The 26,612-nt window shown below is 44.9% G+C and overlaps 1 protein-coding gene across 4 annotated transcripts in view; it reads left to right on the top strand.

The window, feature by feature from the left end:
- The window catches only part of MYLK3 (myosin light chain kinase 3), a 45,893-nt gene extending 20,721 nt beyond the window's left edge, over positions 1–25,172 (top strand). For 3 of the 4 annotated variants that reach the window (XM_004744109.3, XM_004744108.3, XM_004744107.3), the window contains exons 4-13: positions 3,534–3,976; positions 7,208–7,313; positions 7,803–7,896; positions 8,317–8,426; positions 9,362–9,503; positions 12,528–12,598; positions 20,880–21,008; positions 21,972–22,124; positions 23,083–23,215; positions 24,164–25,172. In XM_004744109.3, coding sequence (XP_004744166.1) covers positions 3,534–3,976; positions 7,208–7,313; positions 7,803–7,896; positions 8,317–8,426; positions 9,362–9,503; positions 12,528–12,598; positions 20,880–21,008; positions 21,972–22,124; positions 23,083–23,215; positions 24,164–24,223 — 1,441 coding nt within the window. In that variant the 3' untranslated portion in view covers positions 24,224–25,172. Of the gene's footprint in view, positions 1–3,533; positions 3,977–7,207; positions 7,314–7,802; positions 7,897–8,316; positions 8,427–9,361; positions 9,504–12,527; positions 12,599–14,203; positions 17,384–20,879; positions 21,009–21,971; positions 22,125–23,082; positions 23,216–24,163 lie in introns of those variants that run through there. The other variant, XM_013052087.2, reaches the window with a different exon arrangement.
- The last annotated feature ends 1,440 nt before the right edge of the window (positions 25,173–26,612 follow it).

Genomic DNA, 26,612 nt, shown 5'->3' with positions numbered 1-26,612 from the left:
GCCCCGGGTGCACCGTGCAGCAGCAGGACAGAAAGCCTTGGGCGCTCGACGGCATGGGAATGCGTGGCCGTGCGTTGGGGTCATCCCATGCCCTGCTCGGTGTGAAGACCAAGTGGGACAGCAGTGACTCTTGGCTTTATCAGCCGGTCACCTGACCACCTGGATACTCTTCCAGCAACTGGCTTCCTGCAGTTCCCATGGCCCTCAGCAGAGACGAGACCCGAGCCAGGCTTGGATGCCACCCTTCGCACCTACCCTGTCATCACCAACCCACACTCACTCCTCCCAAGGGGTGCAGGGCTGCGGGGTGTGTGGCTTCGGCTGCCTCCTGCCCAAGGCTGGCTGTGGACAGGCTTGTACTGAGTCAGGGGCATCCAGGAGTAGGTGCTGCTTTCAGAAGACTGGCTGCAGCTCAGGGAGGCGGCTGGGCCTTCAACGTCTGGGGAAAAGCCTCACTTTTTTTTTTTTTTTTTGGTCATCATGGTGAAAAAACACATAAAGTAACATTTACCAACTGAACCGTTTGTAAGTGTACAGTGTAGGAGGGTTGAATATCTTTCATGATACAAATCTGAAAATCTGTAACCATCAAACAACTCCCATCTTGCCCATCCCCCAGATCTGGCCACCACCACTGCACTTTCTGCCTCGGAATTTGACTACTGTAGGTACTGCATATAAGTGGAATTGTACAAATGGACTCAGGATTTTTCTTTCCTTTTTTTTTTTTTTTTTTGTGACTGGCTTATTTCACTTAGCATAATGTCCTTAAGGTTCACCCAGGTGGTGGCATGTAACAGGATTTCCTTCCTCTTTAAGGCTGAATAATGTTCCATTGTATGGATATTATACATTTTGCTTATCCATTCATCCCTCGGTGGACATGTGGTGCTTCCACATTTGGTTGTTGTGAACAATGCTGCTATGAACACAGGTGTACAAGTTATCTCTTTGAGACTGTGTTATAAATTCTTCTAGATACTTTTTTAAAGAAGTGAAATTGCTGGGTCATAGGGTAGTCCTATTTTTACATTTTTGAGGAACCATCAGCGGGTTTTCCATAGCAGCTGCACCGTCTTGTGCCTCATTTTGGGACCCTTGGGGCTTTCCCCGCTTCGTGGCTTCTCAGCACTCCTGTGAGTTATTAATGTCTCTGTTTGACAGAAGAGGGAGCTGATGCTGGCCTTGTCCAAAGTTGTCCCGCAACACGGTCCAGAGCTAAGACCAGAGAGGAGGCTGCTGGGCTCCCTTGTGAGACTCAGTCCATGCCAGACACTCACCTCCTCACCCCCACCCCAATTCACATAGACCCCAGGAGTGGGGTTGTAAAGAGCAGTCACAGCAGGGGCAACTCTGAGAGGGAGTGTTAAACCCTGGGGGTTAATGGCTCCCAGGGTCAAGTCCTTTCCTCTGAACATCATCAGGGCTCAGAAGGCCTTCCCGACCTCTAGCTGAGGTTCCAAACCCAATGTCGCAACGTCTGGGTAATGAAAATGTATGTGAAGTGGACCCAGGGGCGTTGCCAGGGTACAGCAGGGTCTGTCAGGAATGGGAGCTGCTTCTCGGTTATGCAGACATGCCCAACACAGCCAGACCTATTTGTTCAAGAGAAACGAGAAGTCTAGTCTCTATGACTAGTTGATGATTTTTAAAAAAAGATTTTATTTATTTATTTATTTATTTATTTATCTGGGAGGGAGGGAGAGAGAGAGAGTGGGGGGGGAGGGGCAGAGGAAGAGGCAGAGTGGTTTTTTTTTTAATTTTTAAATTTTTTTATTAACATATAATATATTATTAGCAGGTACAGGTCTGTGAATCACCAGGTTTACACACTTCATAGCACATACCTTCCCCAATGTCCATAACCCACCACCCTCTCCCTACTGCCCTCCCCCCAGCAACCCTCAGTTTGTTTTGTGACATTAAGAGTCTCTTATGGTTTGTCTCCCTCCAGACCCCATCTTGTTTCATTTATTCTTTTCCTACCCCCCAAACCTCCCATGTTGCCTCTCAGCTTCCTCATATTAGGGAGGTCATATGATAATTGTCTTTCTCTGATTGACTTATTTCGCTAAGCATAATACCCTCTAGTTCCATCCATGTCATCACAAATGGCAAGATTTCATTTCTTTTGATGGCTGCATAGTATTCCATTGTGTATATATACCACATCTTCTTTATCCATTCATCTGTTGATGGACATCTAGGTTCTTTCCATAGTTTAGCTATTGTGGACATGGCTGCTATAAACATTCGGGCACATGTGCCTCTTCGGATCACTTCATTTGTATCTTTAGGGTAAATACCTAGTAGTGCAATTGCTGGGTCATAGGGTAGCTCTATTTTCAACTTTTTGAGGTACCTCCATGCTGTTTTCCAGAGTGGTTGCACCAGCTTGCATTCCCACCAACAGTGTAGGAGGGTTCCCCTTTCTCCGCATCCTCGCCAGCATCTGTCATTTCCCGACTTGTTAATTTTAGCCATTCTGACTGGTGTGAGGTGATATCTCATTGTGGTTTTGATTTGTATTTCCCTGATGCCGAGTGATGTGGAGCACTTTTTCATGTGTCTGTTGGCCATCTGGATGTCTTCTTTGCAGAAATGTCTGTTCACGTCCTCTGTCCATTTCTTGATTGGATTATTTGTTCTTTGGGTGTTGAGTTTGCTAAGTTCTTTATAGATTTTTGGATACTAGCCCTTTATCTGATATGTCATTTGCAACTATCTTCTCCCATTCTGTCAGTTGTCTTTTGGTTTTGTTAACTGTTTCCTTTGCTGTGCAAAAGCTTTTGATCTTGATGAAGTCCCAATAGTTCCTTTTTGCCCTTGCTTCCCTTGCCTTTGGCGATGTTCCTAGGAAGAAGTTGCTGCGGTTGAGGTCGAAGAGGTGAGGCAGAGTGTTGTAAGCAGACTCCCCACTGACTGGGGAAACCTCACACAGGCCTTGATCCCACAACCCTGAGATAATGACCTGAGCTAAAATCAAGTGTTGGATGTTTAACAACTGAGCCACCCTGGGCCCCCGCTCTTGCCTGATTTTAATAATATATGCCTGACCTGGGGTTTCCCGTGGGATAGTTGGCTTAGTTCACGCTTTCTTCACTTAACTGAAAGGGAGATTGAGGTCTAGAGAGGGGAGCCCAGGTATCCTGCCTCCAGGCCACAGTCCTCCTGGGGCCGAAGCAGGTTTCTAAGGCCTTCATAGACATCTGGTGCCCACCAGCGTCCATCACAGGTTACTTCAGCCTTCCTTGGCTGCTTATCCCCTACAATCCCGAGAGCAGAGAGTACCATCTCACTGAATCCAGCCTCTCCCTGGTGTCCGGTCAGGGCAGAGGTAGTCAGGTATTGGGGTCTGCTGGTTCTAAACACAACTTACCTTACTATTATAATTAATGCAAGGGCCCTTTTTCCAGATGAGAAACTGAGGCCAATAAGCCATGATCATTGAGGGGCAGCAGCAGGCATCTGAACCCAGGTCGGGGTGACTTGAAAGTCCTTGCTTTTAAGGCCGTATTTTTTCTCTGCCCCAGGATCTCCATTCATGTACAGGAGACAGATAACCCTGGGGAGATGCTTGTGACAAGAGGGGACAGCCTCAGACCCACGCCGCCTGTGGAGGCTCCCACAGCTGCCCATCCAGGTGAGCAGGACCCATCTGGGCCCACGCCCCAGACCCCTGCAACCAATTCAGAAGAACAGATCCTGAAAGGAGCCAGCAAGATTTCCCCACTGCAGAAACAGAGCAGCCACGAGAGAGTAAAGACAGAGGAGGAGCAGGGGCCTGGGGCTGAGTCCACCACGGGACCAAGCGGGGCCAGGAGGGACAGAGGAAGTGATGCTGGAGCCACAGGCTGGCAGCAGGACAAAGGCATGGGAGCAGGAAATCCTGAACCCGGGAAGGACTGCACAGCCGGAGGTGCTGAAGCAGGAAGGAGGTCGCCCCTTGGAGCTGAAGCTGGGAGTGTGGTTCTGGGTAAGTGAACCCATTGCTGGGTGCCCCAAGGTGAGTGAGTTTGGGGGCCTACTCCTAGGGTGCCTTCCTGCAGCTTCCAGAGAGGTCTGGGAGAGCCTAAGACTTAGAATAGCCTACCAGTACCTGCTGGGGCTGGAGAACAAGGCCTGGAGATGCAGTGGGCTGAGTTTGGGGTGGCTATAACAGTAGGGGAGGAAGGAACCCATGTGGATTTCTCAAAGCCACCAGCCTGACTGAACTCTCCACCATGGGTGGCATTCTGGATTGAGCCAGGGAAGGATCCTGCTAAAAAAAATCTATGTTAATAGATGTTAACTGATGTTAACATCTATTAACTGATGTCAATATTTGCCACCGCACCCAGTGAGTGAGTTCTCGTCCTGGGGTACAGAAGGGTGTGCTGGGGCTGCTGACCTGCTTTCTGTCCCAGTGGTGGTGGGAGGGATCCTTGTGCTCTTGTGACCCAAGTGTCCTCAACTCCTCCAGCCCTTACGGACACACTCTCCTTGGTCTGAGCCCTCATCCCATGTGGCGGCAGGAAGGCTGATTTCCTGCCCTGGGATTTCAGGAAGTCCCCAAGGAAGGGCTATGTGTTCTGCAGGTCATGCCGGGGCCCCTTGCCACTTCTGGGCTCTGCAGTTGCCCTGTCATAGTGACATCTCCAGCTGCTTCCTCTTCACCTGTATGACTCAGTCCAAGTGTGGACAAAGGCCTCCTTTCGCTCCTAAAACACCACTGAAACCAGGCGGAGACTCCAGAGTCCTTTCTGGGGCTTGGGGTGGTGATAAAGCCAACGTGAACTTAGGGTTCTCAGTGTACCAAGCCACGTGTCTTTGTGCTGGTGTTTCCCCTCATGGGCTGGTGGAGGGGGGATAAATGGAAACACACGGGAAGTCAAGGAACACGCTCAGGGCCACGGAGACAGTGCTGCCCTGTCTGGCTTCAGAACCTGTGTGCAAACCTTGTGGCTCTACGGCCCCTCAGAACAGAAGGCCCGTAGTGCGCAGCAAAGGAAACTTCAAGCCAAATTCTAGATTTGGAATCTCTGTGGCACACACTCAGCATCCAGGCTCTCTCAGACTTTCTAGATCCCAGGAAAACAGCAGTAGCAGGAGCAACAGCCCATACTTGTTACCTTTGTGATCCGGGGCTCAGGGCTTGCTTTTGCAGATACAAAAAGGAACAATATTCTCTCCAGGCAAATTCAAGCTTCTACTTTGGGGAGCAAAAACTGCTTTTATTAAGATGAACTAAGAGCGGGGCACCTGGGTAGCTCAGTGGGTTGAAGCCTCTGCCTTGGGCTCAGGTCATGATCCCAGGGTCCTGGGATTGAGCCCCACATCAGGCTCTCTGCTCAGTGGGGAGCCTGCTTCCCTCCCTCTCTCTCTCTCTCTCTGCCTGCCTCTCTGCCTACTTGTGATCTCTGTCAAATAAATAAATAAAATCTTAAAAAAAAAAAAAAAAGATGAACTAAGAGCAAATAGCCGTGGTTTCATGGCAGGGTAGGTATATGGTTTCAGAGGCAGGAGAGTTATAGGTGGAACACTCTGAGTGAACCATAACAAGCCCAGAGAAACCCAACACAAGCTGCTGACTGCCTGCCATGGAGTCGCCCAATCCTTAATATGCAAACCAGCTCAAGTCATTGTGTTTGGTTCTGTTTTAGTCCTTTATTTCAGGCAACATTTCTAGGTTCATACTACCTCTGAAGTGCAAGATTTTTCCTGAAAACTTAGACTATTTTTATTTTTCCAAATGTTGGTGTCCTCGGTTTCCCCTCTAGGCCCACTGTCCACTTCCAGCCTGTTGGGTCCATGGTCAAAGGAACGAGACTGATACAAAGCGAAGGTCAAGCAAAACTTTATTTTGCGCCAAGTGTCGAGAATCAAACTGACTGGTCAGGGCCGTCTCTTACAAAGAGGTGACCCTTCCCCACCTCACAGACTAGCTTTTATAGAGCAAAGGCCATGTGGTTGAGCCTGGCTACACACAGGTGGCCAATGAGATTACAATTTACCCTAGCCTATCACCTTGGTCAGAATTGGCGCCCAAAAGGCAGGGCCCACTCTCCCTGGTAGCTAGGAAGACAGTATGCACGCTCCACTGTTTGGATGTCTCCACCTGGCCTGACCTGCCCTTTTATCTGGGCTTTGCAAGTAAGTTCCTCTGGGAGGAGCAGGGTCAATCTACAGGGTTTACAGCATAGGGTCAATCTACGTTTACAGCATAGGGTCAATCTAAGTTCACTGCATAAACAACAAAACGGCTTCCTCTGGCTAAGTAGGCCCTTGCATTCCCCCCCTTTCTTTGGAGATTAGTCAAATCTTTGACTTTTCAGCCAGTTCTATGTTCTGTTGTAAGGGGTTATATTGAGCATGTAAGACTAACATTTACAAATGACATTAGGACGTTTATAATGCAGGAGCCAAAAAGTAACGTTAGGGTTACTAATGTAAGGTTAAAGCACGGTTGGGTGAGGAGTTAGCCATTCACCGCTTTGTAGAACCTTTTCCATTTTTCCTAATTCCGTTCATCTAATTTCCCACCTATACAATACACAAACAGGTAACAATAGGAGCAACAATAAACTCATAGTCTTTTGAGTCTTAGCTTTAGTCCACGGTCAGCGGGGTCCATCGTCTGTGGCTTCCATCTCTGGGGGGCATCCTTGTCCTTGGCTCTTTTGACTTACACAGCCCACCTCCCCCGAAGCTGACCCCGCTGTGGGCTACCTTGAGGTCTGTTTGCCCTGTGAGATCAGAAGGTGCCCAGGGAGGGAGGGTGGAAGGGAGCGTGTTTATTTCTCCAGCTGCCTCCCTGTCACACCACCCTGGCGGGGGTCTGCAGCCTGTGCCTTCAAATATAGTTCCATCATTAAATTCTGCTTGATCACCCTGTTCAAGGGTGCCTTCCGTTTCCTGCTGGCTACACAGATCCACCCTGTATCCCCTCTCAACGTCAGTGAACAGACTGGGTAGAACTTCTCCACCTTGCAAAGAGCACCACTAGGTGACGAGAGATTTGGGTTTGACTCCCGTCTGTCACTGACTCATTGTGTGCCCGTGGGGCCAGTCACCTCACCTCTCTGAAATTCAGCTAGCTCCTCTGCCATATGGGTGATTCAATGAGGTGATCCTTGAGAAGGGCGAGGGGCTTGTCACTTGACCCAAGCAGGTGGCTGAGTGGAGGAGGCTGCACTTAGAGGCTCACATCCTATTGTCTCCCAAACAGATGACAGCCCAGCCCCACCAGCCCCCTTTGAACACCGGGTGGTGAGTGTCAAGGAGACCTCGACCTCGGCAGGTTACACAGTGTGTCAGCATGATGTCTTGGGAGGGTAGGTGGGCTTCTGCTTTGATGAGGGGCAGGAGCAGGAGGGATGGGGGCAGAGACACTTGGACACCTGAGCTGGCATGCTGCTGGATGCTTCTCGGGAGGGGGTTGGTTGAGAGCCAAGGCCCGGGGTGGGATAGAGTGCAGAGCATGCTAGTGACTGGCTAGCCTACAGAGAGTGGGTGAGTGCAGGGAAGCCCACATGGTATATGGGCATGGGTGGGAGCCATATGCTGGAGGTGGTAGGGCGGTCTGGGTGGTGTGGAGTGAGGGCAGTAGTTCCCTGGGGTATGGTATACACCACTTACAATAGGGTGAAGATCTTCTCTAGGTTTGAGAATAACCCATATGGTGTAGGGGTAATGGTTATAGTGCCTCCGGGGTGCAGGGTAATCCCCATGGTGTTTATGAACAAAGGGCAGGACCAGAAAGCCAGAGATACAGGATGGCTCACCTTGGGCTCTCAGCCTGCCTTACCATCATGTCTCTGCAGGGGCCGGTTTGGCCAGGTCCACAGGTGCACAGAGAAGTCCACAGGGCTCTCGCTGGCAGCCAAGATCATCAAAGTGAAGAGTGCCAAGGACCGGGTGAGGCATCTGCCCTGGGCCAGCTAGTACCTTGGGCCATGTTTGGGGCTCCTATACTTCCTTCTTGGCTCCCTGGCCCCATGCTTCCCCAGACCCCTGAACGCTGATCAGGAACCCTGTCAACTTCCCTGTCTCTTTTCCATGATTCCCACACTCTGCTCAACACATCACCTCATACCCTGGGCAGCAGGGTCCCTCTGGACTTCCAAGCTTCCTTCTTGGGTCTCAGGTTCCCTATCTGTGGAATGGGGGATTGAAGTTAAGTCCCTTCTGTTTTAAGAACTGGTTTGGGTCATGAGTTGGAGACCTGATGTGAGAGCAGAAAAGGAGGAGGTGGGCATGCATGTGTCCTGGGAGGCACAGCTGGCTCATCTTTCTGACCCATTTCTTGGAATCTCCTCTCCTGTCTGACTCTGCAAGGAGGATGTGAAGAATGAGGTCAACATCATGAACCAGCTCAGCCATGTGAACTTGATCCAGCTCTATGATGCCTTTGAGAGCAAGAACAGCTGTACACTCGTCATGGAGTAGTGAGTATCTTGGGAGATGGAGTAGTGACTTCTCTGTGGGCCAGGACTCAGGACTGGGGCTTGGAGCAATAGTTCTAGGCAAAATTCTCCCTTCCTCTTCCCCTTGCCCTCTCTGGGTTATGTAGGGAATATCATCACCTCCAATATGGAGCATGGAGGACAAAGCCATTTGCTGTAAACCAGCAGTAAACCTGACTCACTCACTCAGATATATGTCAGTTTGGCCTACAGTTTTCAGTAATTTTGATTCAGGTGTTAGCAATTGGAAATTGGGAAATTTCACATGGAAACCCAGCTATCTTGTTTTTTCTTAAAAATGTGAAAGAACTAGTAATTCTAGACCTGTGTTTCCAGCTAGAAATGGTGTGCTAGAGCTCCTAATGGCTGACCTTTGTAGACAGGGCAACCAGTGTCTCATTTGTCCCAGTCCTCACCATTCCCAACTACCCCTGAAGCTGAGGCCAGGGGCTCAGAGGCCATTTATTTTTGTGCTTGTGTTGCTATTTTCCTTCTGGTAAGGTTTGTCATGTCATGTCTCTACCATGAGTGAAAAAACAAAGATAGACTAAGGGGCTGTATTTTATAGAAACTTTTGACTCAGATCTGGTCTTTTTTGCTCGATTTGGGTTCTTGCCATGTAAGTACTAATTGGCTCCTGTAGGCAAATGAGTTTATTACCTTGACTTAGAGTATCCAGAGCGAGCCTGGATTATCAACACTGAAGACAATTCCCAGTCTTCCTTTTGGCCCATCAATTCCTTTTTACCTCCTGCCCTCTGAGCTGGGAATAGGCCTAGAACAAAGATCTCCATGAAATCCAAGATGGCAGTGGCTTCAGGCTTTTCTGGGTTGGCCTCTTTTGACTCTTGGTGATAAGAGAACTCCTCTGAGAACCTTCCTTAGGCCAGTGCTTGTCTCTCTCTTTGTCCTGGTAGTGTGGATGGAGGTGAACTCTTTGACCGGATCACAGAGGAGAAGTACCAGCTGACCGAACTGGATGTGATCTTGTTCACCAAGCAGATCTGTGAGGGGGTGCATTACCTTCATCAACACTACATCCTGCACCTGGACCTCAAGGTCAGGCTCTACCTGGGCTTGTGGTGGTGGTGGTGGTGCCGGGGGCGGGGGGGGGGCGGGTAGGGTTCCTGCTTTTCTGTGGCAAAACAGCAAAAAACAATCTTGAGAAAGAAGAACAAAGTTGAAGGATGCACATTTCCCAATTTCAAAATTTACAGCTAAGCTACAGCAACAAAAACAATGGGTTATATGTATGAGGATGAATAGATAGCGCAATTGTATACAACTGAGAGTCCAGAACCAAAACTTTATATTTGTGGCCAATTGATTTTTTGAAAACTGTGCCATGACAATTCAATGAGGAAAGGATAATCTTTTCAATGGACACCATGCTTGTACCCACATGCAAAATAATACACTGATACTATACACAAAAAATGGATTGTGACTTAAATATAAGACCTAAAATTATAAAATCATTAGAAGAAAACATAGGATTAAATCTTTGTGACCTTGTATTATTAGGGAGTGATTTCTTAGAAATGACTGAAAAGCAAAAGCTAGAAAAGAAAAATGGATAAATTAGACTTAATAAAAATTAAAAACCTTTGTGCTTCAAGGGATATCATCATGAAAGTGAAATGACAGCCCACAGAATGGGAGAAATATTTCCAAACAATATCTCTGATAAGGGACTTGTATCTATAATATGTAAAGAGATCTTACAACTCAGTAATTGAAAGACAAATTTTAGAACGGGCAAAGGATTTAAATAGACATTTATCCAATAAAGATATAGAAATGAACAATAAGTACATGAAAAAATTCACAACATCATTAGTCATTAGAGAAATACAAATCAAAACTACGGTGAGATACTGTTTCACACCCATTAGACTAAGCTAAAATAAAAAATAAAACTGACAGACAATAAGAAGTGTTGGCTATGATGTGGAGAAATTGGAACTCTCATACTTTTTTTTTTTTTTAAAGATTTTATTTACTTATTTGAGAGAGAGAGAGAATGAGAGAGAAAGACCATGAGACGTGAGAGGTCAGAGGGAGAAGCAGACTCCCTGCCAAGGAGGGAGCCCAATGTGGGACTTGATCCCGGGGCTCCAGGATCATGACCTGAGCCGAAGGCAGTTGCTTAACCAACTGAGCCACTCAGGCACCCTGGAACTCTCATACATTGTTGATGAGATTGTAAAATTGTGCATCCACTTTAGAAACCAGTTTGGCAGTTCCTAAAATGTTAAATGCAGAGTTACCACATGACCTGGTAATTTTACTTCCAGGTATGTGCTCAAGAATATCAAAAACATAAGTCGACACCAAAACTTGTACATAAATGTTCTTAGCAGCATTATGCATAATAGCCCCAAAGTGAAAACAACCTGAATATTCTCTAGCAGATGAACAGGTAAACAAATACGGTATATCCATACAATGGAATATTATTCAGCTCTGAAAAGGAATAAGGGAGATACTGTTACATACTACAATATGGATGAACTTGAAGGACATGGTGCTAAATGAGAGAAGTCAGGTGCAAAAAGGTTGGTGTTTGTATGATTCCTTTATATGAAATGTCCAGAATAGGCAAATCCAAAGAGACAGAAAATAGGTTAGTAGTTATAAGAGAGAATGAGAGAGAATGGAGAGAATGGAGAGTGACTGCAGATGGGTATGAGTTGTGTTCTTTTGGAAGAGATAAAAATGTTCTAAAATAAGATAGTGAAAATCATTACGTAACTCTCTGAATACACTAAAACCTGTAGAATCTCACACGTTAAAATGATGAATTTTATGATAGCATCATTATTATATATATTATTATTTATATTTCAATAATGCTGTTATAAAAATTAAGTTCACTAATTTCTTTTTACCTTTTTATTGTGGTTACTAGAAAATTTTGTAAATTATATATGTAGTTTACACATTATGGTTCTATCAGGCAGTGTTGTTCTAGACTTTATAAAGAAGACGTGGAGATTTTAAATTACCGTTCTCCTGCTCCTATCTGAGAACTTGTATGACTCCATTGTACCATAAAAAACAATAAAACCTTCTGTTGGGCGAAACAGAACCTGGTATTTTCTTTGAAAGCCGTACGGTGTTTTCATACATGTTATGTGATTTGATTCTCATACCTTCCCAGGAGGAAGGCAGGAAGTGGTTATCATTCCCATTTTATAGACAGAGACACTGAGGTTTCAGGAATGAGAAGGGACTCACCTAGGGACACAGACCTAGATAATAGACCCCTAGACCTCATCTACTAGGCCCTGGGTTTCCAGAGCTGTTCTACCATAAATCCTCCACGTGCACCCGCCCCTACCCCATCCAAATTTGCTTTGCAAAAGCAGCAAGCACCATTCCACTCTCCCTCTGGGCCTCAGAGCTGATCTGAAGAACTTGAGAGGAGAGGCCTGTCAAGACCACCACCTCCATCCCATGGGTCACAGCTATCACCACAAAATGGGAGACTGACGTTGAGCAGCTCTGATCTCCTTGAACAGACTACTGAAGCTTTGGTCCCCATCCCTGAGATTCAGTGATATAATTAGTCAGGGTTGGAGCCTAGACCATGGGAGTTTTGAGAGTTTGCCCAATCATTCTAAAGGAAAGCCAGGGTTTAGAACTATGACCCCAGGCCAGTCTTCTCAAACAAGCAGCCTATGGGTCAAGCCTGCATCACAAAGGTGTTCTACTTAACTCCCGCACATGGACGTATGTTTAAACTGGAGTTGTCAATATTTAAAAGCATGGAATTTTCACATAAAGATATATACTCTGGCTTCTCTTGAGCAACTGGGCCTGCATTCCTGCATGGTGACCAGTGGCTGGAGCTGCTTTACACAGGGCAGAAGTCCCCCAGTTCCCTACAATCCATACCACTCCTTATTATCTCACATCAGTCCACTTCGTTTTTGTGATCTACATTTTCCTGTAGGAGCACTGTCCTGACCCATTCATTCTCTTTGAAGCTGGGAATCTGAGGCCTGTTGACGTAAGTGTGGGAGTTGCGCACCTTCTTGGCTGCTGATTGAGCTAAGCAGACCTCTCTTTCTTTCCCAGCCGGAGAACATACTGTGTGTCAGTCAGACAGGACATCAAATTAAGATCATTGACTTTGGGCTGGCCAGAAGGTAAGAAAGTTATATTTTGGCACTTTGACAAAACTCCTGGGGGACTGCTTGTGGCTCTTTTGGATGTGGTTACCCACAGTTCAGCCTTTTTTTTTTTTTTTTTAGCGTGCTAGCATTATTTTTATTTTTTTCATTTTTTAAAATTTTATTTCTTTTCAGTGTTCCAAGATTCATTGTTTATGCACCACACCCAGTGCTCCATGCAATACATGCCCCCCTTAATACCTACCACTAGCCTCTCCCATCCCCCCCCCTCCCCTCCAAAACCCTCCGTTTTTTTTCTGAGTCCACAGTCTCTCATGGTTCATCTCCCCACTCTGATTTCCCCCAACTCATTTCTCCTCTCCTTCTCCCCATGTCCTCCATGTTATTCCTTATGCTCCACAAGTAAGTGAAACCATAGGATAATTGACTCTCCCTGCTTGACTTATTTCACTCAGCATGAGCTCTTCCAGTCCCATCCATGTTGATATAAAAGTTGGGTATTCATCCTCTCTGATTTTTGAGTTTTGGAACTGACACAGAAACCTCTGTCCCTGACAGGCTGGTAGACTTTGATTGTGCAGAGATAGGCCTTGTTACTAGCCAGGGGGGTGGGGGTGTGGCTTCATGCTTCAGACTCTGCTTCTCCTTAAAAGGCTGTGGGATTCATTTTATTTCAATCCCCCTGTCTGAACAGAGAGCATGTGACAGGTTAAAAGAGGACCACTGCATGGGTGCAAGGGGTGGGGGTGTCAGATCAGTTCTATTCATCCCTGAATAGAACCTGGAGCTAGGATGTGCTGAGCTGTATGAGGTATCCAGAACCATCCCTGCCCTCTGGGAAGTGAGTAGTTTAAATAAGAGGACGCGTATGTCCTAGTGTAGGCTGTGTCCAGCTGAGTGGTTCTGGGCCTCTCAAGACTGAGTTAAATCTTGGTAAAATGATGATAAAATGAAATGCCTGCTAACATGGGGCAGTTTTAAAGGTTAAATGGAATAATATGTCAACAGGGCAGACCCAGCCTAGAAGGGTGGCTAGGTTCTCCAGTTTGACTACACAAAGTAAACATGTAACTTAAAAAACATCTTAAAATCCCTTAAAATGCCTAGAGCCTAGTGAAGGATGGTTTATCCATAAGTACTTTTAAGATCTTGTCCAGTCAAATGTGTGATGAACACTCTGGCCCCTGGCACACACAGCTGGGTATACGGGTTCCTAACAATGGCGTTGGGTAGGGCTGTCCCCCAAACCTTTAAGCACCCACAGTCTACTTCCTCCAGAATTCTATTTCTACCAGGAATCACATTTCTCTGGGAATCATATATTTTCTAGTTAGGTCTCCACAGTGCACCTGAATTTTCAACTCTTCAAATTTTCTCTCATCCTGCTAAACATTTACCACAAAGAAGTTGTTTTTGCCCCTTTATAAACCTAACAGTGTCCTCCACTCCATCCACCACAGGGGAAGAAAGCAAAACCTTGTCCCCGCGGAGACAGAGCCATTTGCCTGAGCTCAGCCTCTGCTGTCCAGACCTGCCTCCCAGAAGTAGTAGTCAAAACCACAGTGGCATCTTCCTAGGTCCCTCCCCATTGGTGAAGTGATAACTTTGCTTCTTTTGCAGGTGCAAAAGATGCATTTTTCAATGCCAACATGATGGATGAGGCCAAGGGTGATGTTGTGAGAGTTAACAGCAGAGGAAAGTTCATATATTCCTACTGTACCTTTAGGATCCCTATTACACTGTGTACTGTTTTTCATGAACGGTATGCCAAAGCCCCCAACCCAAATGCTTCAAAATCACATTCAATCCATGATGTAAAAAATTACTTAATATTTTCCTAAATAACGTCTTATCAAGTTGGGAGACATCTTATATGCTTGCGTTCTTATATGCTATAGCAATGTCTCTGAATCTATTTTATTATTATCATTGCTTGCCTTCCAAAGTGTCTTTTTCGACATTTCTTTCCTAAGCATCAGGCCCCCTTCTCATGGAAGTAAATGCTGCAGTTGTCCTTTGTATCTGTTTATGTATCATAGCCCTTTGGAGAGCCACAAAACATTGCCCTTCCAGGAACCAACGCTCACGTAGGTGGGGCAAACTGAGAATGCACAGCCTCCCACAGTGTGTATGTGGTACCCTCCCAACTGCCAGATGTCCGATTGCCAAATGAGTATTTACAGTGACAAACTGAATTCAGAGCAAGGATTTACTAGTTGAGGCAACTGGATTCTGGGAAGTCTTCTCTGAGCAGCTGGAAGGGAGGGTTGTTATCTGCAGGCAGTAGTATGCTGGCAAAGGTTTATCAGCTCTGGGTGGGGGGGCTGGATGGAGATGGGGTTCGACTTGTAGCCTTTGCTAATTGCAGCTGAGTTCAACCTACCAACACAACATCACTGAATGCAGATTGGGAGGAGATGTACACTCCTGTAATCTTGAGAACCAGCTCCAGCACATGGGGGTGGGGGTGGGAGTGGTGGGGGGGTGTGGGTGATGGGGGCTGGTAGAGGATGTACACCAGGCCCACACAGGAAGGGAGGAGCTGGGGTGGGATGGGGGGGGAGGCAGATACAGTGAAGATGGGGGTGTTACTAGGGAGTCCTGAATGTCCTGCTAAGAACTTGAACATTATCCTATCAGGCATCGAGTTACCTAGTGGGGAGGTGAAAAAGGCTGTAGGACAGCCTACCAAACATGTTAGTCCAAATCTATCCCCAAACTCCCAGGCAGTCCATCTCAAACTGTCAGATAAATTCATTAACCTGGTCAAAGGCATCGATGACAATAATTTTGCTGATGGCCCAGAGGCAGAGGGCAAGGCAAGTTCAAGACAATAAACACGGGGAACCACATTGAAGAGAAGGCCACCCACGTGAAACTGCTGGGCACGGGGGAAATGCTGGTGTCTAAAACACATGGTGCTCAGGAAACCGCACTCAGCAGAGATGGGCTGACAGAGGCACTGGCTCCAGCTGGAGGTAAAAGGAAAACATCGGAAACATCCTCAGCAGTCTGGCAACCTGGCCATTGGGCAAAAGGATTATTTGGCAAGTTGGATTTTGCCAGATTGGCCTGCATGTCCTTCTAAGAGGAGGAATCTGTGGGGGGAATGTGCAGGTTGAGAGAGCCTATTTTATATGCCAGAAGAAGCAGTGTTTGTAGAGAAGAAGGAAAAGCCAATTTCCCCCTAGAATACAAACTGTAGGAAGTAAAGTGGTATTTCTGGGTGGAGCTATTAAAGATGCTGAGGTGTACAGTCTGGGGATGGCCACCATCATGTAGGCAGGGGTGGGGGTCTGGGGGGTTGGCACACACAGATCCTCAGAGGCCAAAACATCCAGCCAGAGGAACCAGTGTTAAACCAGTGGGCAGTGAGACCCATCAGTGGGTCTAAGTAGGGGCCTATGGGTCAAGGATGGGGGCAGGATAGGAAGTATTTTGTTTAAGTTTGGTCTCCAGAATGTTGGGTGCAGGGTTAGGCTTCCTGACTACCAGTCCGGTACTCAGATTCAAATACAAACCTATTTCATCAGATCCTTTGGCAGGGCAAGGAAGTGCCTGCCCCAGCCTCCGTGAGGCTGCAACCTCATATGTGACCCTATGGTCACAGAGTGCCTTAGGAATTTGGAGAGGAGGTCTTGGTGATATATTGAAACAGCTTTGGTGTTAGTTAACTGCCACAGTACTGCTGTGTGACAAACCCCTCCAAACTGCAGAGGCTTAAAGCTGTCATTTATTCTCATCCACTCATTTGCGAGTCATCTGGGGGTGTGGTATGCTGGATCCACTCATAGCCGCTCAAGATAAGGAACCTCGTAAACAGTTGTTAAAATGTACCATTAATTAACGATTACATTGTATGAACTTACAATTAAAGAACTTGTATTTTCAAACGTTATCACTTCCTAATTATTTTACTGCTCTTGCAATTATTGGTGCTTGTTGAAAGACCATGGGATGGCGTGCTACAGCCCGTTGCTTCCCAGCTCTGCATCCAGACATTCATCATGTTTGAAATCGGCCATCATTAAATCAGTATTTATACCACTACAAATGGCAAATGCTGCAAATCAGGACCTTTTTTTTTTTTTCTTAATCAGATAGCTGGTTGTTAAACATTTACCCATGGGCCAATGGTTGGGAATCACTGATTCCTGACCACCAAGGGGACTCGGGCTTGGATCTAAGACGCAGGTCAGTGAGGGCAGAGCTACTCTATGTGTCTCCCGTTCTCTCCTCATGGTGGCGGCGGAGGAACCAGGAGGCAAGCTATAACGGTCTAGCTTGGATGGGCCCCGCTATCATACCCCCTGCATCTCACGTGGCCGAGCCAGTGTCAGTGGGGTGGGGCGAGTGAGTGACAAAGTCACAGGACACAGGATGTGGCTCGGGGGCGAGATGAAGCAGTGAGAACAAGGCAGCCTCTGGGAAAGTGGCTTCTAGGGGCTGAGAGCCTGGGTCTTCGCTCCTCTCTCTTTTCTTCTCTCCTTTTATGCGGGGGCGGGAGGGAGGTTTCAGATCTTTTATTGTGAAACACCAAACATGCATTTTAAAAGCGAAAGTACACTTAAAAACGTATATTTATATCACAAAGCCCTGACCACATCATAGTTGCAAATACATTTGCTAGAATGTGTGTATCTACACTAGTATGCAAGACAAACCGATTTCTACACTAATATTAATATACTATCAGTAGTGATAGATATTTTGTACATTTTCAAAAGAAAACAACACACTGTTTTACAACAAAACCATAATTAAGATCTTCATCAAGGCTTCTGGATCCATTTTCTTTCTTTCTTTTTTTTTTTTTTAAAGATTTTTATTTATTTATTGAGAGAGAGGTAGTGAGAGAGAGCATGAGCGAGGAGAAATCAGAGGGAGAAGCAGACTCCCCATGGAGCTGGGAGCCCAACACGGGACTCGATCCCAGGACTCCGGGATCATGACCTGAGCCGAAGGCAGTCGTCCAACCAACTGAGCCACCCAGGCATCCCCTGGATCCATTTCCTTAACCAAAGATTCTTTCCCTACACAATGAATCAAATACTGTATTGTCCTCTTCTTCTTATCGGTCCTGAGATGCTGGAGGACGCTGTGGCATTCCCTGGGGACTTGTCTGAGCAGAGTAGCTGCTTGTTGTCCAGGGGAAAGATGTCCCTTTCAGCTCGGCCGCTTGGCCGTGAGTCAGTAGTTGCCAGGGTCTGCCAGAGGGGGGATCCTGCTCTCTCCTTGCTTTGCGCTCAATGAGGCTACCAAGATGATCCTGGTAGCTCCTTTACTGGATGAAGTTAGGCTGTGTTGGCACAAGCCTGCGTTTATCTGGCTCTCAGTAAATTTGGAAGAGAAAGCTCTTTAACAAGTCACCTCCCTGGTTTAAGGGAAGCAGGACACATTGGCAGGATTTTCATTTTATTCTCAATTGCCTTATCTGTAAGATGAGGAGGGTAATCTTAGAGACTTCATGGGGGCTATTGTAAGAATGAGAAGAGATTACATATATATGGAAAACCTTTAGCCTGGCAAATAGGATGTGTCCATTATATTTTATAAATTAATACTTTAGGGGCGCCTGTGTGGTTCAGTAGGTTAAAGCCTCTACCTTGGGCTCAGGTCATGATCCCAGGGTCCTGGGGTCAAGCCCTGCATCAGGCTCTCTGCTCAGCATGGACCCTGCTTCCTCTTCTCTCTGTCTGCCTCTCTGCCTACTTGTAATCTCTATCTGTCAAATGAATGAATAAAATCTTTAAAAAAAATACTTTATTTTCTTTTTTTAGGAACAATCTTAGGTTCACAATAAAATTGAAGGGAAGGTGCAGAGATTTTCCATGTACTCCTTACTCCCAATCAAGCTCCCCCCGCCCCCAACCAGGGTAGTACAGGGCAGTACATTTGCTACCCATGATGAACCTACACTGACATATTATCACTCAAAGTCCATACTTTACATTACCATTCACTCTTGGGTTGGGACAAATGTGTAATGACATGTATTCATCATTTCGGCATCATATGGAGTATTTCCAAGCCCTACAGATCCATTGTTCTCTCACCTCTGTATCCCTCCCTTCCTCTCCCCACCCCAGGCCCTGGCCCCCACTGATCTTTTTAATATACTATCCATAATTTTGCTATCCATAGGTCTCCATAGTTTTGCTTTTTTTGGAATGACATTAGACTCATACAGTTTGTAGCCCCTTCAGACTGGCTTCTTTCACTTAGTGCTGTGGGCTTGTTTCCTCTATGTCTTTTCATGGCTTGATAATTTGTTTCTTTTTAGCTTTGAGTACTACTTCATTGTCTGGATGTACCACAGTTTATTTATCTACTCACCTACTAAAGGCCACCTTTTTTTTTTTTTTTTAAGATTTTATTTATTTATTTGACACAGAGAGATCATGAGTAGGCAGAGAGGCAGACAGAGAGAGAGAGAGAGGGAAGCAGGCTCCCTGCTGTGCAGAGAGCCCGATGCGGGACTCGATCCCAGGACCCTGAGATCAGGACTTGAACTGAAGGAAGCGGCTTAACCCACTGAGCCACCCAGGCGCCCTAAAGGCCATCTTTGATGTTGCTCATTACATTTTAGCTAGAGACTTTCTGAAAGTCCACAAATTCTAAAAACCGCCTTTGGCCACCCCCTTTCCCATTCATCCATCAACTCTCTTCCTAACCTTTATTAATCTTCCTATTCAGAACCATTTTTCTCTTTTCTTTTTTTTAAAGATTTTATTTATTGGGGTGTCTGGGTGGCTCAGTCGTTGGGCACCTGCCTTCAGCCCAGGTCATGATCCCAACATCCTGGGATCAGGCCCCGAGTCGGCCTGCTTCTCCCTCTGCCCTTCCCCTCCCCCTGCTTGTGTGCTCTCTCTCATTCCGCACATGCTCTCTCTCTGTCTCTCTCTCAAATAAATCAATACGATCTTTAGGTTTTATGGATTTATTTGACAGAGAGAGGGACAGCATGAGCAGGAGGTAGGGGCAGAGGGAGAGGGAGAAGCAGACTCCTCGCTGAGCTGGGAGCCCATCTGAGGCTCAGTCCAGACCCCTGGGATCATGACCTGAGCCAAAGGCATCTGTTTAACTGACTGAGCCACCCAGACGCCCCAGAACCTTTTTCCTCATTCTTATTGTAATTATGTAAAACACACATGAAACTTATCATCTTAACTGTTTTTGAATTAATTCATTAGTGTTAAGTATTACTCATTGTTGTGCAACCGATCTCCAGAACCCTTTTCATCTTGCAAAACTTAAATTCTGTACCTGTTAAACAGTAACTGGTCACTTTCCCCCTACCTCCAGCCCCTGGAAACCACCATTCTACCCACTGTCTCTGACTGTGACTAGTCTAGGGGTGCCTTTTCAAGGTGGAACCATACCAAAACACAAAAGCATTTGTCTTTTGTGACGACTTGTTTCACTTAGCAGAACGTCCTGGAGGTTCATCCATATAGTAGCACGAGTCAGAATTGCCTTATATAGTAAGACCGAAGAATATTCCACTGTATGTGTCTACCGCATTTTACTTTTGCAGTCATCCATCAGTAGACACTTACTTTATTTCCTCCATTTGGCTGTTATGAATAATGCTGCTATGAATATGGGTGTATGCATATCTCCTCAAGTTTCTGCTTTCAATTCTTTTGGATATATATGTAGGAGTGGGATTGCTGGATCATATGGTAGTTCTATTTTTATTTTTAATTTTTTTTAGGAACTGCCATACTGTTTCCATAGCAACTGCACTATTCTACATTCCCACCAGCGAGGGTTCCAGTTTCTCTACATCCTAGCCAACTCTTGCTATTTTCTGGTCTTTCGTTTGTTTGCTTGTTTTATAGCAGTCATGATGTGCAGTGATATCTCCTTGTGGTTTTGAGTTGTATTTTCCTGATGATTAGTGATCTTGAGCACATTTGCTTTTTCTAATTCTTACTGTCATCTCACCAACCAAATGGCTCACACCACAAGAGCAGGCCTCCACAGACAGCTGCTCTCCAATTTGTGCTTCTTCGTGTGGCTGCATGATGAATAAGATATATTGACTTTCTCTCCTTTTCACGTTGCAGTTGCCTGGAGGAAGAGTGCTGTGGTTTTCTGATTCTCCCTACTGACTTAGGAAAGTCTGAAGTTGGGGCAGAGTTATGATGCTTATGTGGTGATATGTGAGGTCTAGACAACATGGCAGACAGGAAGGGCTGGGAATGTCTAGCTCCAACCTGGAACTAGTCCCAGCCTCCACATCTTCTCTCCGGGCTCACTCCCATGGTCCTCTGCACCCTCTCTTCGCTAGGTACAAGCCTCGGGAGAAGCTGAAGGTGAACTTCGGCACTCCAGAGTTCCTGGCCCCGGAAGTGGTCAACTATGAATTTGTGTCCTTCCCTACGGACATGTGGAGTGTGGGAGTCATTACCTACATGTTGTGAGTGCCCAGGAGCCTGGCTCCCATCGTGGAACAGCCCTTCACAATTACTCTGTCTGAGCAGGGAGGGACTTAGGGTATTTATACACCAACTCTTATCAGTTGTTGCTTGTGTGCTGATGCCGAGGACCTTGGTTCCCTGAAACTTCTGGGCGGATAAAGCAGCTTCCACTGGAGAGAAAGCTCTCTAGCAAGGAAATGCAGGTGCTGCAGTACAACAGAGTGCTAAGGAGAGGAGATGCACAGGGCAGGACACGGGCTGCTGCATCATCTAACCTTGTCCTTCCTGCCCTGCACTGTTTTCTCTGGACTGAGGAAAGCAGAGTTAGGATGGACTGAGATGAGATATGTGCACTGACTAAGCATTCTCATCTCTGTGACCTCTCTGGCTTTTTTCCTCAGAGGCCCAATCAAGTCATGCTTTGCTCCCAGACTTATTATTACAGTGCAGTTGCTACTGTGCATCCCCACACTTTGTTTGGGTGTACTGCATCAGGTGGGGGGAATTTGAGGCCCAAGGCCAGCCAGTTAGAGTATCCTGTCCCTCTGCCCTCACTCTAGAGGGACATAATGAGCCAGTTTTCCTTTGGCCCCCAAGGCCTGGGGTAGTTTCTGAGCTCACCAGGTTGTCTCGGAGACATGTTAAGGTATTTTAAAATTAAGTCAATATGTACCTGATAAATGGACATACTGGACTGGGTCTCAGTTTATTCTTCACTTCAGGCTTAAAGGAAAATAGGTGAGCATGACTGGGGATTTATTCAAACCCTCTTCATGCCTCTAAATTTTCAGTCCTGCCGCTTGTTCCCCTAACAGAACACACTGGACTATCTCCTGTAGAGAAGAAATGGGGGAGCCTCTTGGTTCTGGCTAATGGTCTTGAACCTTGTAAGACCTCTAACTCTTGTTGCATGTTGGCATATATGGCTTCTACACACTGATGGTCCTTTCTCTCCTCTGTAGACTCAGTGGTTTGTCCCCATTTCTAGGGGAAACAGATGCAGAGACCATGAATTTCATTGTGAACTGTAGCTGGGACTTTGACGCTGATACCTTTGAAGGGCTGTCGGAGGAGGCCAAAGACTTTGTTTCCCGTCTGCTCGTCAAAGAGAAGAGGTACCCTTCATTGCTTGTCATTCTGAAGCCATTCTGACCATGACCACCCATCTGGGTGCTGTGAAGGTCAGGCTGATGCTGGGTTTCCTCTGGACCAATTCTGTCCAAGATTTCTTAGTCTGCCACTTCATTGGAGCTAAAAAAGTAGCAGGGGAAGAGATGAAGGAAATCATTAAAAAAATAAACAACTAGGAGCATAAAATCTAGACAGAGTTTTAGAAAGGACCACACATATAAATTAGTCCTACTACTAAGTTATCACTTCTAATGGGCTAATGTTGAAAGAAAGTTGAGACATGCAGATGTTATTCCCCAGAATAAAGGCCAGAAAACCTTTTGTTGATAATGAAGGCCGACTTCGTTTTCAGCAGCCCTATCCAATTCATGGGTGGAACCATGGAGTTTTATGATAATCAGACACTAAGAAATAATTGCAAACAACCCAGGGCGAGGTCCAAGAATCTGAGCTCTGAGACAGCTATGTTCCTTGGCTTTTCCTATTTTATTCTTTCCGATTGTGAAAAGTTATGAGAGGAAAAATATTTTTAATTCAGATGAACAAAACTGACATTTTTCTCTGGAAGGAGAGACAAGCTTCTTTCAAGGAGAGACAAGCTTCTTTCAAGGCTCATGTTCATAAGAGCAACTTCTTAAGAGCAATTCTAGGCCCAGCTGGCCTTTCTACTCCCTGCCTTGATTCCCCAGCAAACTCTGAGAGAGATGATTAATCACTGGGCTACTTTCCCTCTGTAGAGGGCAGGGGCATTTTGCCGATGACTTTCTCATACTTTTAAGGAGGGGAATTTTAGGCATGAGGAGTTCCTTTTTAGTACGTGGCACAATCTGCCCGAATGATTAATCTGTTCCATTGACTCAGACTTCTTAGCCCCCGAACTATCTTCTGGACAACCAGAAAAGGCAACCCTAACTAAGTTTCAACTTCTCTTTGATTTCACAGCTGCAGAATGAGTGCCGCACAGTGCCTGAAACATGAGTGGTTGAATAATTTGCCTGCCAAAGCTTCAAAATCCAAAGTTCGTCTCAAATCCCAGTTATTACTGCAGAAATACATGGCTCAGAGAAAATGGAAGGTATCTGTTTTTTCTTAGGAAGGCAGAATGTGTCTTTAATGAGTCCTTTGAGAGAAGTGTAGCTGTTTTTACTTACATTTTCATTCTAAATAGATTTAGGAGAAAAAAAAGTGTCTTATGTCAAAACCTGTTATCTTGATTAAAAATGCCACCTACCACAAACATCTGGCATAAAAGTGGCATTAAGTTCATACTTAGGTGGACACTTGTAATGAAAGAATGAAGTTTGAGCATATGTTCCCAACGACAATAGTAGTAAAGTGCCTGGAACTTACTGCCTGCAGCTTGAGATCTGATTCCTGCATGTTTCAGGAAAAAGGGCTGGGAAACCCTATTAGGTTTTAAAAGCTTCATAATTTTGTTTACAAACCAAACACTTTGGTTCTATGGACATAAAATCTGTCTCAAAAACATTTGTCCTCCAGGAAATTGGCTTTCCTGCATCTTAATATCAACTCAGATCCTCACTAAAGAACAAAAAACAAAAGCCTTTACTTAGAAAGCCAGCCAGTATACAAATACACATACACATACATACTCTATGAAATAAAAATACCCCAACATTGGCTAAATAGAGTGTGATGCACTCAGATATTTTCTATTCTGTGGTATTTGTTTTCATTCAAAAAAGTGCGGGTCATAACCCACCAATTTGACTTCATGACCCTGTGGTGGATTGTGAATCGCAACTTGAAAAACAGTATTCCAATGGACTCCATTTTTCATATGAAAAGGGCAGGATAACCTATTTTCTCACTTCATACTTGCTCCAGAATGCCCCCAAATCATGTGGCTTCTGCTAGAAGTTTGCCACAAACTTGTTTTCTCCATTAAGTTCTCAGTTTTGAACAAGCCCAAGTGGCTAAACTTGGTTAAGTCCTTTTATTGTTCTTAAAGCAATTGGTCTAAAAATATATTTTTTTCTTCTTTTCTCTCCTTAACGTCAAGAAACATTTCTACGTGGTGACAGCTGCCAACAGGCTAAGGAAATTTCCAACTAGTCCCTAATTCTCAACACTGCGGCTCCCATGGGCCCAGAAATTTTTGAGACTGGTGATGAAGTGATAACTCAAGATTTTTAATAATTCAGTCTTGTACTAATATTGATTCCTCTTATTTCGTAAGGAAATGTTATAGCTGTTGCCTTCCTTCTGGATGAAAAGTGGCTGTAAGGAAAGTGACCTACAAACTTTTTTTTCTGCCTTATAAGATCATACTATGTTGAAATGCTGTGTTTACTTTTCAAGTATAACTACTTTGGGTGATAAGCGTAGGCATGCTTTAGGTAGGTAGGAAAGCTTCTACTTTGTATATGTCAAATTTAAAGTCTAAACTTACTCTGATTAAAGAACTAAATAGACTATTACACGGGGCATGTTATTCAGTGCTATTCCCTCCAGTACAAAGAATTCTTAGAATTTTGATTTGCTCGAGAGTGAGCTGACATTTTACTATTCTACCCTGCTCTTGTGGAAAGCAATGTGGATTTAGGGCAATGGTCCTCAAACTTGTTTTAACTTGTGTTCTCTTTTGAGAATCAAAATATGCATCCTTTAATATTCTTTGAAACTTCAAAATATACCATCTATCCTGGCTAAATCAGAACTATGATTATTTTGAATGTGCTTTTTAAATCTCTACACACCTCCACCCTCTCCTAATTGACCCTGTCCTGGCATTGGTAGTCTCACTCCTGAACTCCCTTCTACAATAAGAGCTTAGGGTCTAGTAAATCTGGAACTGACAGGCAATATGTAAAAGAGGGATAAGAGTGTAATGATGTTCAGCTTTCTGAGAGAAACACAAATGGTATATCATGAGACAATAAACTGCTCTGCTACAGCTTTATTAAGGATATACCACTTTCAGGGGTGCCTGGGAGGCTCAGTGGGTTAAGCCTCTGCCTTCAGCTCAGGTCATGATCTCAGGGTCCTGGGATCAAGTCCCCCCATTGCATGGGGCTCTCTGCTCAGCAGGAGCCTGCTCTACCCCGCCCCCCAGCCTACTTGTGAACTCTGTCAAATAAATAAATAAAATCCTTAAAAAAAAAAAAAAGGATATGCCACTTTCAGTGTTGTCATTTAACTTATAAAATTAGTAACAAGAAGTACTTTATTATTTGAAAGTAACAAATGCTTTTAATTTCCTTGCTTCTAACCTGATTTTTGTGCTATCCTCATGAACTTCTCAGGTCAGCAGTTTTAATTACCTTTAGCTTAGTTTTTTCTTTGTTGGTTTTTTTTTTAGTTTTTTAAAAATTTTTTTTATTTTAAGTTTTTAATTACCCATGCAACAATTTCACAGCCTTTCAGGATTTTTGTTCAAATAAAGACCCTGCTTTTTTTGGCAGAGGGCTTGGGTGTCGGGAGGGAGGCAGAAGGAGGCGAGGGGACTCCTACTGCTGCAGTTCTCAAGTTGTAACTTTTCTCCAGAAGGCTAACTTTTGTCGAGAACTAAGATTTTTCAGTACCAGCGTATCCAGGCCTGCTCCAAGCTGCCCAGCTAGTGGATGAATATCAGAACAGAGAGCTGCTGAAAATCTCTCTTTCATGGGAGAGTAATCTGATTTAAGATAATGCCTTATTTTAAAACAAGCTACTTCTCTGAAAAGGTTTTAGGAAGGCAACCTCTAGAAGGAGCCAGAGTTACCTTATAATTCTGTCAGGTACTGTGATTCTTACATCCCTTGGGATTTCTGACTCTTGGGAATGCTATGAATCTTCTCCCCAGAAAAATGTAGTTAGCTACCTTGCTTGATCTAGAGCACCACTGACAGAAGTATTATACCATATACATCATTTAAAAAATTTCTAATAGCTCCCCTAAAAAAACAGGTAAAATTAATACTTTAACACAGTAAGATCAAAAACACTTCAATTTATAATCAACATAGAAACTATTAATGAGATATTTTATATTTTTTCTTCACACAAATCTCCAAAATCTGGTATGTATTTTACACTTAAAATATATTTCAATTCAGACAAGAGGTTTTCATCAGACATGCTTAGTTTGTATTTAGATTTCATGAAATTTACTGTGGAAACATATACTCACATACTCAAGTTGTTTGAAACACCTCAAAGGTTTTCTAATAATGAGGTTATCCATTTTCACATTTAACTTAAATAAAAACAGGAATTTGGTCCTAGAGTTGCATTAGCCGTAAATTAGCCACATGTGGTTAGTTGCTTCTACATCGGACAGGGCAGATAGAGAATCCTTTACTTATCAGATTTTATTTTTTCCCCCTGTACGCTGTTATTCTTTACCTAGAATCCCCTGAGGAGGGCTTTGTTTAGGTCAAGCCCACACAAGTGAGAAGTAATGTGATTTTAGCCTCTCTTATCTGAAATTGAAGGGAACTTTCAAAGCTCTAAATTTTTCAGATATTTTT

This window comes from Mustela putorius, unplaced genomic scaffold (genome assembly GCF_011764305.1).
Source record: "Mustela putorius furo isolate JIRA1106 unplaced genomic scaffold, ASM1176430v1.1 tig00000174_pilon_pilon_pilon, whole genome shotgun sequence".
In the NCBI taxonomy this organism is placed as follows: Eukaryota; Metazoa; Chordata; class Mammalia; order Carnivora; family Mustelidae; genus Mustela; species Mustela putorius.
Note: the sequence above shows the minus strand (reverse complement) of the source record. Positions and strands in the feature narration are given on the sequence as shown.